The sequence below is a fragment of the Oncorhynchus gorbuscha genome, linkage group LG09 (assembly GCF_021184085.1).
Source record: "Oncorhynchus gorbuscha isolate QuinsamMale2020 ecotype Even-year linkage group LG09, OgorEven_v1.0, whole genome shotgun sequence".
NCBI lineage: Eukaryota > Metazoa > Chordata > Actinopteri > Salmoniformes > Salmonidae > Oncorhynchus > Oncorhynchus gorbuscha.
This window is the reverse complement of record NC_060181.1, coordinates 87,588,875-87,602,028: the sequence shown is the minus strand read 5'-3', so window position 1 is coordinate 87,602,028 and position 13,154 is coordinate 87,588,875. Positions and strand designations below refer to the sequence as shown.

The following is a 13,154-nucleotide window of genomic DNA, read 5'->3' as shown; positions in this document are numbered from 1 at the left end:
CTGTCTTCTCCTCCTGACCCGGACCCTATCTTCTCCTCCTGACCCGGACCCTGTCTTCTCCTCCTGACCCGGACCCTATCTTCTCCTCCTGACCCGGACCCTATCTTCTCCTCATGACACAGACCCGGTCTTCTCCTCCTGACACAGACCCTGTCTTCTCCTCCTGACACAGACCCGGTCTTCTCCTCCTGACACAGACCCTTTCTCCTCCTGACCCAGCCCCTTTCTCCTCCTGACCCAGCCCCTCTGTTCTCCTCCTGACACAGAACCTGTCTTCTCCTACTGACTCAGACCCTTTCTCCTCCTGACCCAGTCCCTGTCTTCACATCCTGACCCAGACCCTGTCTTCTCCTCCTGACCCAGACCCTGTCTTCTCCTCCTGACCCAGACCCTGTCTTCTCCTCCTGAACCGGACTCTGTCTTATCCTCCTGACCCAGACCCTGTCTTCTCCTCCTGACCCAGACCCTGTCTCCTCCTCCTGACCCAGACCCTGTCTCCTCCTCCTGACCCAGACCCTGTCTTCTCCTCCTGACCCGAACCCTGTCTTCTCCTCCTGACCCGGACCCTGTCTTCTCCTTCTGACCCAGACCCTGTCTTTGTGAAACCCTTCCATATCTTACATCCTCTCTGTATACTGTTTACCATTCAATGTTTATAGTGCCCCATTCACCTCCATTCACCGAACCACATTAAGATGGTGGTGTCGACCCTGTCTGTAGTGGTATGATGGTTTAAGGTGCTTACCCAGCTGGTAGTGGTCTATCTTCATGGTGGAGTTGGTGAGTGTGCCAAAGATAGTGATGATGGAGACTTTCCTGATGGCCATCTCACACACCGTCTCCAGGTACTCATCCCTCTGTTGCAGGTACATAGTGCTCTCCTCACTGGGGGCTGTTATGATCTGGAGACACACACAGAGAAAGAAAGACTGGGTTAGACCGGGTTACACACACCGCTGTTGAGATTGTTTACATTAGACAGTGGAGAGGGAGAGGATGAGGACTGTATTTCCCACCCTGCCCTTGGCTGCACACCTATGATCAAATTCTTGAAAGGCTATACTCCAATCTATAACAACACATCTATACAGTCTGCTAGTACTCTAAAGCTGTTAAGTCATTGAGAGGCAGTTTACTACAGCACTTATGTCAGTGCTATGACGTTTCTGGCAGTGTGCTATTGCTGCTATTGTATTGTGGCTTTGATATGTTCTTGGGATGTGGAACAAATTATATTTAAATCAAATGTATTTTTGTTATTAGTTACACTATCCCATATATTGCTTCATTAGTTCTCTAAAGTCTTCTATTTGTTTCAGTGGTGCGTTTGTAGTCCTGACGGTTTCTCTGGGGATCCTGGCGCCACACCCAGAAACAAGGGGAAACACTTTTCTTACCACGAGTCATCGCTTGTTCTCAAAGTAGTCCAGGAAGGAAACCACTTTCCACGAGTCATCGCTTGTTCTCAAAGCAGTCCTGGAAGGAAACCACTTACCACGAGTCGTCTCCTGTTCTCAAAGTAGTCCAGGAAGGAAGCCAGGGATCCCCTAGAAGGCGGAGGCTTCTTGGTGGGTTTGTAGTACTCCTCTTTCTCAGGATTCTTCGACACCTTCTTTCCGTTCTTCTTTCCGTTGTTTTTGCCCTCCTTCCCTCCTCTCCTCTCGGCCTTGTCCCTCTTGGCGGCCTTGTCTGGTTTGCCCTTCTTCTTTTTCTTCTTCTTCTCAGTATTGTCGTGTTTTCCCTTGCCCCTCTTGGCTGGGCTGACCTTTGTGTTGACCTCTGTCTGTGTCTCTGGGTCGCCGACGGTGGGCCGGCCAGATTCATACTTCTCCTCATACTCATTATTATTTAACACCTGGATGAGAGGAGAGGAGAGGAATTTTTAATTGATCAACAAAATCAAGGCTGATGCAACATTCTCAACAGCAATGTAATAAGTGAAATGTAATAAGTCCACTGCATACCATCTCATTCTTCCTCTTGGTAGGTTTGCCCTTGGCGGATTTGTGCTGGGTGGGCACCACTTCTGGCTGCTGACGGCCATTGTGTTCCTTCCCCTCCTTGTCTGTTCGGTTGTCCCCAGACGGGGTGGTCGTGGCTGCGTACCTGTCCCTCTCCCTGTCCCTGCCGTTATAGTAATATGGCTCAGCCGTGGTCCTAGGGACAGGCAGCCAGTCAGGGGTGGTCTGTGCTTTTGTGGGTCTCTGGGTTGTGGTGGTAGTAGCAGTAGTGGTCTGTCGTGTGGTTGTAGTCTGTTTAGTTGTGGTCGTTGTGGGTTTTGGTGTGGTTGTCGTGGTGGCTTTTGTCGTGGTGGCTTTTGTCGTGGTGGCTTTTGTCGTGGTCCTTGTGGGTCGCATAGTTGTGGTAGTTGTCACTGTGGTAGTTGTCGTTGGCCTCGTTGTCATTGTGGCAACAGTGGTGGTTGTCGTGGGTCTCCTCATTGGCTTCCTCACAGGCTTCCTCTCCGGGGGCGGGTCTACCTGTCCACCTGTTTCCACTACCGCCCCTGAGTCTCCGCCCCCCTCCTCCACCTGGCCCTCTACTCCTGCCCCTTTACACTTTTGGACGAATCCTTTCTGTCGGATCTTCTCAAACTTCCTCATTGGTGCCTTGTCGATGACCTCGTACATGGCCTCCAGCCTGACTGGATAGGGATACCTCTCCTCCACCTGGAGGGTTTTCCTCAGGAGTACCATTCCAAACTTACCTGGACAGGACAGGGTGACAGATAAGAGAATACATTTACTTAATAAAATAGTCTGGATTTCATGGCTCTGGCCACAATCAACATGCAGAAAGGAGACAATCTCACCAAGCACGGTGTAAGCATCTCAAACCTGGAAAGACTCAGATTTATGTTTTTTTCCCTCACAATTTAATTTTCATGTTCACTGCTTTTCAGCATATCATATACAGCAAAACATGCAAATAGCCAACACCACACACCCCTGTAACCCCAACATCAAACAGCTGACAGGTTTGAATGGACTAGGACAGGTGTGACCAGTATGGTTCATTGCTGGGTTGTTGGCGTTGTGTCACTAAGTTGGTTTGTTTTGTTAAAAACTATTGGGGTATTGATGCTGGGTGCTTGATTATTGATGCTGGGTTATTGACATCACAGGAGGCTGCTGAGGGGAGGACGGCTCATAATAATGGCTGGAACGGAGTAAATGGAATCAAGCACATGGAAACTAAAGGTTGACTGATTATGATTTTTCAACGCCGATACCGATACTGATTATTGGATGGCCAAAAAAAGCTGATACCGATTAATCGGACGATTTTTTATTTTTTTTATTTGTAATAGTGACAATTACAACAATACTGAATGAACACTTATTTTATCTTAAAATAATACATCAATAATATCAATTTAGCCTCAAATAAATAATGAAACATGTTCAATTTGGTTTAAATGCAAAAACAAAGTGTTGGAGAAGAAAGTAAAAGTGCAATATGTGCCATGTAAGAAAGCTAACGTTTCAGATCCTTGCTCAGAACATGTGAACATGTGAAAGCTGGTGGTTCCTTTTAACATGAGTCTTCAATATTCCCAGATAAGAAGTTTTAGGTTGTAGTTATTATAGGAATTATAGGACTATTTCTCTCTATACCATTTCTCTCTATACAATTTATATTTCATATACTTTGACTATTGGATGTTCTTATAGGCACTTTAGTTTTGCCAGTGTAACAGTATAGCTTCCATCCCTCTCCTCGCTCCTACCTCCTACCTCGAAGCATCGTTGCCCATTACTCCATAAAATCTGCGGTCCTTGCAGAGCAAGGGGAACAACTACTCCAAGTCTCAGAGCGAGTGACATTTGAAACGGTATTAGCGTGCACCCCGTTAACTAGCTAGCCATTTCACATCGGTTACTCCAGCCTAATCTGGGGAATTGATAGGCTCGAAGTCATAAACAGAGCACGAAAGTGCTGTTTAACACGAAAGTGCTGATTGAATGAATGCTTACAAGCCTGCTGCTGCCTACCATCACTCAGTCACACTGCTCTATCAAATATCAAATCATAGACTTAATTATCGAACAAAAAAATCCAAGACGTCTTTGTCTTGTCTCGTCCCATGTGTATGTATATTTTTCTAAAAAACTTCTGCAAATAGGCCTTTCTCATCGACCTGGCCGTGATATCCTGGAATGACATTGACCTCATCCCGTCAGTAGATGATGCCTGGCTATTCTTTAAAAGTGCCTTCCTCACCATCTTAAATAAGCATGCCCCATTCAAAAAATGTAGAACTAGGAATAGATATAGTCCTTGGTTCACTCCAGACCTGTCTGCCCTTGACCAGCACAAAAACATCCTGTGGCGTTCTGCATTAGCATCGAACAGACCCCGTGATATGAAACTTTTCAGGGAAGTTAGGAACCAATATACACAGGCAGTTAGGAAAGTAAAGGATAGCTTTTTCAAACAGAAATTTTGATCCTGTAGTACTAACTCGTAAAAGTTCTGGGACACTATAAAGTCCATGGAGAATAAGAGCACCTCCTCCCAGCTGCCCACTGCTCTGAGGCTAGGAAACACTGTCATCACCGATAAATCACTATAATTGATCATTTCAATAAGCATTTCTCTACGGCTGGCCATGCTTCCCACTTGGCTACCCCTACCCCGGTCAACTGCCCGGCACCCTCCACAGCAAACCGCCAAAGCCCCCACCATTTCTCCTTTACCCAAATCCAGATAGCTGATGTTCTGAAAGAGCTGCAAAATCTGGACCCGTACAAATCAGCCGGGCAAGACAATCTTGACCCTCTCTTTCTAAAATTATCTGCCGAAATTTTGCAACCCTATTACTAGCCTGTTCAACCTTTCTTTCATATCGTCTGAGATTCCCAAAGATTGGAAAGCTGCCGCGGTCATGCCCCTCTAGACCCAAACTGCTACAGACCTATATATATCCTAAGGTCTTTGAAAGCCAAGTTAACAAACAGATTACCAACCTCTTCGAATCCCACAATACCTTCTCCGCTATGCAATCTGGTTTCAGAGCTGGTCATGGGTATACCTCAGCCACACTCAAGGTTCTAAACGACATCATAACTGCCACCGATAAGAGACATTACTGTGCAGCCGTATTCATCGACCTGGCCAAGGCTTTGACTCTGTCAATCACCACATTCTTATTGGCAGACTCGGCTGCCTTGGTTTCTCAAATGATTGCCTCGCCTGGTTTACCAGCTACTTCTCAGACAGAGTTCAGTGTGTCAAATCGGAGGGCCTGTTGTCCAGACCTCTCATGAGACATGGGACCAGCACTTAACATGTTGCGTTTATATGTTTGTTCAGTGTAGTTAGCTACCTATGATTTCAGGTGTGGTTGTTTGGATGGCAACTACTGTATGTGTTGTCAAAACATGACCTTTTGAGGTTAGAAACGTAATCAATAAACTAGCTGACTTTAAAAAAAAGCAATGACAAGGGCCTGGTCTACCTATCTACCGATACCTAGTAATGGGCATTCATTCTGTTCATATTTTAGCTGGCTATCTAACAACACCATTTTGGGGGTGCTACAGGGTTTAATCCTCGGGCTGACTCTCTTCTCTGTATACATCAATGATGTTGCTCTTGCTGCTGATGATTCTCTGATACACCTCTACGCAGATGACACCATTCTGTATACCTCTGGCCCCTCTTTGGACACTGTGTTAACTAACCTCCAGATGAGTTTCAAAGCCATACAACTCTCCTTCAGTGGCATCTAACTGCTCTTGAATGCAAGTAAAACTAAATGCATGCACTTCAACCGATCACTGCCCACACCTGCTCGCCCGTCCAGCATCACTACTCTGGACGGCTCTAACTTAGAATATGTGGACAACTACAAATACCTAGGTGTCTGGCTAGACTGTAAACTCTCCTTCCAAACTCAAATTAAGCATCTCCAATCAAAATTAAATTGGCTTCCTATATCGCAACAACGCATCCTTCACTTATGCTGCCAAACATACCCTCGTAACACGGACCATCCTACCAATCCTTGACTTCGGTGATGTCATCTATAAAATAGCCTCCAACACTCTACTCAACAAACTGGATTCAGTCTATCACATTGCCATCCGTTTTTTCACCAAAGCCCCATACACGACCCACCATTGCGACCAGTACGCTCTCGTTGGTTGGCCCTCGCTTCATACTCGTCGCCAAACCCACTGGCTACAGGTTATCTAACCCACTGGCTACAGGTAAAGCCCCTCCTTTTCTCAGCTCACTGGTCACCATAGCAGCACCCACCTGTAGCATGCGCTCCAACAGGTATATCTCACTGGTCACCCCCAAAGCCAATTCCTCCTTTGATCGTCTTTCCTTCCAGTTCTCTGCTGCCAATGACTGGAACGAACTTCAAAAATCTCTGAAGCTGGAGACTCATATCTCCCTGACTAGCTTTTTAAGTGCCAGAGCAACTCACAGATCACTGCACCTGTACATAGCCCCTTTGTAAACAGCAAATCTATCTACCTACCTCCCTCATCCCCATACTGTATTTATTTATTTATCTTGCTCCTTTGCACCCCAGTATCTCTACTTGCACATCTACCTTTCCAGTGTTTAATTTCTATATTGTAATTACTTCGCCACCAGGGCCTATTTATTGCCTTACTTCCCTTATCTTACCTCATTTGCACTCACTATATATAGACTTTTTGTTTTCTTTTGTTCTACTGTATTATTGACTATGTTTTGTTTATTCCATGTGTAACTCTGTGTTGTTGTATGTGTCAAATAATACAGCTAGCCTACCTGATTAAATAAAGGTGAAATAAAAAATACAAAAATAAATGTATAACATAATAACACATAGAAATACGAGCCTTTGGTCATTAATATGGTGATATCCGGAAACTATAATTTTGAAGAAAAAAACATCTATTCTTTCAGTGAAATATGGAACCGTTTAGTATTTTATCTTACGGGTGGCATCCCTATGTCTAAATATTGCTGTTACATTGCACAACCTTCAATGTTATGTCATAATTATGTACAATTCTGCAAAATGAGTTAGTCTTAGTTAGGAATAGGAGTTCGCAATGAGCCAGGCGGCTCAAACTGCTGCATATACCCTGACTCTGCTTGCACAGAACGCAAGAGAAGTGACACAATTTCCCTTGTTAATTTTAAATATATTCATGTTAACAGGCAGTATTAACTAAATATGCAGATTTTAAAGAAAGGCATTGATGTTTATGGTTAGGTACATTGGTGCACCGACAGTGCTTTTTTCACAAATGCGCTTGTTAAATCGTCACCCGTTTGTCGAAGTAGGCTGTGATTTGATGAGAAATGAACTGGCACCGCATCGATTATATGCAACGCAGGACACGCTAGATAAACTAGTAATATCATCAACCACGTATAGTTAACTAGTGATTATGTTAAGATTGATTGTTTATTATAAGATAAGTTTAATGCTAGCTAGCAGCTTACCTTGGTTTCTTGCTGCTCTCTCATAACAGGTAGTCAGCCTGCTACGCAGGCTCCTCTTGGAGAGCAATGTAAGGCAGGTGGTTAGAGCGTTGTGCCAGTAACAGGAAGGTTGCAAAAACGAATCTCCGAGCTGACAAGGTAAAAATCTGTCATTCTGCCCCTGAACAAGGCAGTTAACCCACTGTTCTTAGGCCGTCATTGAAACTAAGAATGTGTTCTTAACTGACTTGCCTAGTATAATAAGGGTTAAATAAAAGTGTAAAAACATATATACAGATTACCGATTGTTATGAAAACTTGAAATCGGCCCTAATTAAATTGGCCATTCCGGTTAATCGGTCAACCTCTAATGGAAACCAACTGTTTGATGTATTTGATACCATTCAACCTATTCCCGCTCCATCCATTACTATGAGCCCGCCCTCCCCAATTAAGGTGCCACCAACCCCCTGTGATTGAGATATGACCAAGTGACTCAGATCAGAAGAGATGTTGCTTAGTAGGGGCTTGGCTTTGATATAGTTCATTTTGGGCACCTGTGACAGTAAATGCCATTCCGGTTCATCTGTTCTGTTGTATTGTCATCACATATTAATACTGAACACTTTGGTAGTTTTAAAACCTCTTAGGGAGGCTGCAAATTTTTGCAGCTTTTTGTTAAAAATCGCGCAACATTTCAGCGCCCTGCTATTCATGCCAGGAATATAGTATATGCATATGATTAGTATGTGTGGATAGAAAACACTCAGACGTTTCTAAAACTGGTTAAATCACGTCTGTGACTATAAGAGAACATGCGTTTCATCGAAAAGTGCAGGAAAATCTGATCACTGAAAATGGGAAAATATATCCATACGCCACTTCAACCAATTGTTAAAAGTGACCCACATTAAATGGGGCTGAGTTTGCAATACCTACAGCTTCCACACGATGTCAACAGTCTTGTCATTTGTCTCGGATTTGTTTCTTGGTCAAACCGAAACAAGGGAGCCGATTTCTTCCGGTCTCCGACAGGATGTTTTGGTTGAGAAATATCCGGACATGATTTCAAGACGTGGAGCTAAATAATATACATCGCTCTGTGATCATTTTGATAGATTATTAATGTTTACTAATACCTAAAGTTGCATTACAAAAGTATTTCGAAGTGTTTTGTGAAAGTTTATCGTCGACTTATTTAATTTTTAAAAATGACGTTGCGTTATCAAACTCAGTTTTTTCCTTGATTACACAGTCTTCATAGATCGATATCTAGGCTATATATGGACCGATTTAATCGAGAAAAAAATACCCAAATAAATGTTTATGGGACATCTAGGAGTGCCAAGAAAGAAGCTCGTCAAAGGTAATGAATGTTTTATATTTTATTTCTGCGTTTTGGGTAGCGCCGGCTAACGCAAAATCTGTCGTGTTAGGTGACGTTGCAGTATTTTGGGGGTACATGCTATCAGATAATAGCTTCTCATGCTTTCGCCGAAAAGCATTTTACAAATCTGACTTGGTGGATAGATTCACAACGAGTGTAGCTTTAATTCACTACCTTGGATGTGTATTTTAATGAAAGTTTAATGAAAGTTTGAGTTTTATCAAAAACTATAGGTGGCGCTCTGAAATTCCGCTGAGTGATGTTCCTGCATGGGAACTGTGTTCTGCGTCAGCCTTAAGAGAAGCTTGAAAGTATCTGAGTTCCTCAAGATCCTATGCATATCCCAATGCTGGGATATGTGTAACAGTATAATTTTAAACCGTCTGCTCGCCCATACCCGGGCGCGAACCAGGGACCTTCTGCACACATCGACAACAGTCACCCACAAAGCATCGTTACCCATCGCTCCACAAAAGCCACGGTCCTTGCAGAGCAAGGGGAACTACTACTTCAAGATCTCAGAGCAAGTGACGTAACGATTGAAACGCTATTTAGCGCGCACCGCTAACTAAGCTAGCCGTTTCATATCCGTTACATATGTAAACAATAATGTTATCGGAATATGTAATGTGCAAAAGGAAGGACATTTTTCATTTGTCATATACAAACGTATCATGATGAACAGGAGTGACAGATCTGCCAACACTAAAGGAGTAGGGGATAGTTATCAGATAGCCTTTACCTTTCTCCAGTTTGAGGAAGGTCATGAGGCGGGGGATGAGCGCTGTGTCCAAAGGGTCCTCCATCACCTTCCCCTCTCTGGTGATCCGCCTCACCTTCCCACCCATCTCCCCCTCCTGGTGGAATATCACGATCTGCTGCACATGCCGCTCCGCCAGCTCACAGTACACGTCTGGCTTCAGCAGTGTCATCATTAGCCGGTAGTAACCGTCTGAGTCGTGGGGGGCAGAAATCACCAAAATTCGGTTTTTCCCTGCAAAGCTCGCCAGGAGGTTAGGTGAGCCTGCACTGCTTGGTATGCGGGTCTGTCTGGTCCTCACCCCGAGAGCACCTTCATCCTGAAGCATGACAGGCTGGAGAGGAACGCGCTGCCCGGCTGCCCTTCTCCCTACTGCCCCTGCCAGCGCTCCACCTCTTCTGCCTTGTCCAGCCCCAGTCCTGGCCCGAGGAACAGAGGCCTGGTCTGCCTGCATGTCCTCCCCGCGCCTAGCGCTGAGACCGGTGGGCACCGAGGCTGAGCTGGGTCCAGGGCGGGAGGTCCCTCTCCCTCCGACAATACTCTTTCTTTCGGCTGCGCCCGGCTGCAGACGCCCGTTGTTGAGTATGCGCATCTGTTTGAGATGGGTTTGTTTGTCTGCGTGTCCTGCCCACGCTAGCAGACAGAGCAGGAACAGACCCAGAACAAACGCTCCCCGCATTATGGGAAGCTGTCAATTACAATGAACAATCTGACAGAGTGATAAATATCCAATAGTACACATGGGACCTGTAGGCCTATTTAGAACATTTATTTTCAGCAAATAAAAAATACAGTACAGCGCAGTGAAAAATAGAGTGCAAGAGAGAGGCAAACACTTCAGTGTTGTGTTTCACAGCATGCCTTTAGTTTTAGTGGAACAGCAGATAACCCAGCACACTACTTCACCAGCCTGCTATCAACATGACAGCTGCACAAAAACGCAGACAGGAAAACTCAACAAATTAGCCACTCATTGACGGAGTCAGCAATTCCTAAAAATCATTCCGGGTATTAGAAACCGTTATTCCAAACCTCCAAGTTCAGCTCTCCAAATCACCACACAAGTTAGGAAAAGACGCTGATTTTGCGCTACCTGAATTTCTTTGCATATCAGTTATACACTCCAAGTGTACACAGCATTTTAACATCCACAAGTTAACAAGTTAACTGATAGAGCACTCTTGAAAATGAATGCGTTTTACTTCATTCTCTGACCGTTATTTGAAAAGACTGTCCAACTGTCCAAATAAGCCATCTAAAAAGCTGGGAGTTTTAGGCATAGAAGGCTTTTTCCGGATTCAAGATGAAAAACTGTGAAGAGTGGCTCTTCTGTATGGGAAACGCATCTCTATCTCCAGTCTCCTGATTTCCCAACCTAAAACTCTGGCGCTATCCGAGTAATGTCCACACAAACCATCTGCCCTGCCTTCGACTCGGCAGCGCTACACAGCACCAGCCCCTGCACAGCGGGTTGCCAGTTGTAAACTAAATCTCTTTATCTGGAAATGTTGTAGTCTTTCAGTCTTTTAGGAAACCCTTCTGAATAAAACTACTCTTGTAAAACACCAAATGATTCACAAAATACAATATCTAATTTATGAATTTATTTTACTTTTACTTCTGATTTTAATTCAATTTGAAGTTAGAATTTTATTCGCAACTGGCAACCCAGCCGGAGAGAACGCTCTGGGAAGAGAACTGACCATAGCTAATCTCAATGTCAAGTTCCTCCCATAAACTGTAATGAGGAACGGCTTCTATTGCCCACATCCATTCCCTTTGAAATGTTCTAAAATAGCCGGGGCTTTCCCCATGCAAGACTTGTTCAATGGCAACGATAATAAATACACGGCGCATTAAAGATCAATGGACTTTTGGCTCATTTAAGAACTGAAAGCTGTGGTAAATTTAGACTGAGACTTTGGCAGTGCATCTATTCTCCTCTAAACTGTAGGCTACATGTTATTACTGTAAGCCTCCACAGAGTCAAGTTGTGTAACTATGATATCTATCCCTCTGTATACTTCATAAAATATAATTACAATGCATTATAACCTCTTTTTACGATTCTCATTTAGCCCACAGGAGTTTTTTCAACCGCTCAGCTCATTGCCAACATGGGTTGAACAACCTGGTTTGTAGCCACGTTTACTGCCTCATCTCTCATGGGTTCTCTGCCATGCTTATATTTCCAGAAGTGTTTCAAGATGAAAGGTGCGTGCGCGCGTGTGTGTGTGCGTGCGAGCGAGCGAGTGGGTGAGTGAGTTAGTGAGTGAGTGAGTGAGTGAGTGAGTGAGTGAGTGAGTGAGTGAGTGAGTGAGTGAGTGAGTGAGTGAGTGAGTGAGTGAGTGAGTGAGTGAGCGAGCGAGTTAGTGAGTGAGTGAGTGAGCGAGCGAGTGAGTGAGTGAGTAAGCGAGTGAGCGAGTGAGCACACCGCTGCAATAGTTCTTCATCAGACAGGGACACCTGATGAGATATAATCTATCAGTTCTGTATGGAACTATACAAAGTAGCAGGAAAAGTGCAAACTATCAGTCCATGTGCAACTGTAACACTTCAATTACAGTGTATATATATGTACACACACATACACACAGTACCAGTCAAAAGTTTGGACAAACCTACTCATTCTGGGGTTTTTCTTTATTTTTACTATTTCTACATTGTCAAATAATAGTGAAAACATCAAATCTATGAAATAACACATATAGAATCATGTAGTAATCAATAAAAGTGTTAAACAAATCCAAATCTATTTTATATATGAGATTCTTCAATGTACAGTGGCTTGCAAAAGTATTCATCCCCTTTGTCCTTTATCCTATTTTCTTGCCTTACAACCTGGAAATTGATTTTTTGGGGGGTTGTATAATTGTATTTACCCAACACGGCTACCACTTTGAAGATGCAAAATATGTTTTATTGTGAAACAAACAAGAAATAAGACAAAAAAAAAAAAAACTTGAACGTGCATAACTCTTCACCCCCCAAAGTCAATACTTTGTAGAGGCACCTTTTACAGCAATTACAGCTGCAAGTCTCTTTGGGTATGTCTCTATAAGCTTGGCACGTCCAGCCACTGGGATTTCACCCCATAATTCAATGCAAAACTGCTCCAGCTCCTTCAAGTTGGATGGGTTCCTCTGATGTACAGCAATTTTAAGTCATTGCACAGATTCTCAATTAGATTGAGGTCTGGGCTATGACTAGGCCATTCCAAGACATTTAAATGTTACCCCTTAAACCACTTGAGTGTTGCTTTAGCAGTATGCTTGGGGCCATTGTCCTGCTGAACAGTGAACAGTCTCAAATCTCTGGAAAACTAAAACAGGTTTCCCTAAAGAATTCCCTGTATTTAGCGCCATCCATCAATTCCTTTCATTTTGACCAGACTCCCAGTACCTGCCAATAAAAAACATCCCCACAGCATGATGCTGCCACCACCATATTCACTGTGGGATGGTGTTCCCGGGGTGATGAGAGGCGCTGGGTTTGCACCAGACATAGCATTTTCCTTGATGGCCAAAAGGCTCAATTTTAGTCTCATCTGACCAGAGTACCTTCTTCCATATG

The 13,154-nt window shown here is 44.0% G+C and overlaps 1 protein-coding gene across 1 annotated transcript in view; it reads right to left on the bottom strand.

Moving 5' to 3' along the window:
• The window catches only part of LOC124044233 (coiled-coil domain-containing protein 80-like), a 31,036-nt gene extending 20,023 nt beyond the window's left edge, over positions 1–11,013 (bottom strand). Inside the window, exons 1-4 of the mRNA XM_046363826.1 lie at positions 9,564–11,013; positions 1,965–2,707; positions 1,496–1,855; positions 746–902 (exon numbers count right to left, since the gene is read on the bottom strand). Coding sequence (XP_046219782.1) covers positions 746–902; positions 1,496–1,855; positions 1,965–2,707; positions 9,564–10,260 — 1,957 coding nt within the window. The 5' untranslated portion in view covers positions 10,261–11,013. The remainder of the gene's footprint in view (positions 1–745; positions 903–1,495; positions 1,856–1,964; positions 2,708–9,563) is intronic.
• Positions 11,014–13,154: the final 2,141 nt, after the last annotated feature.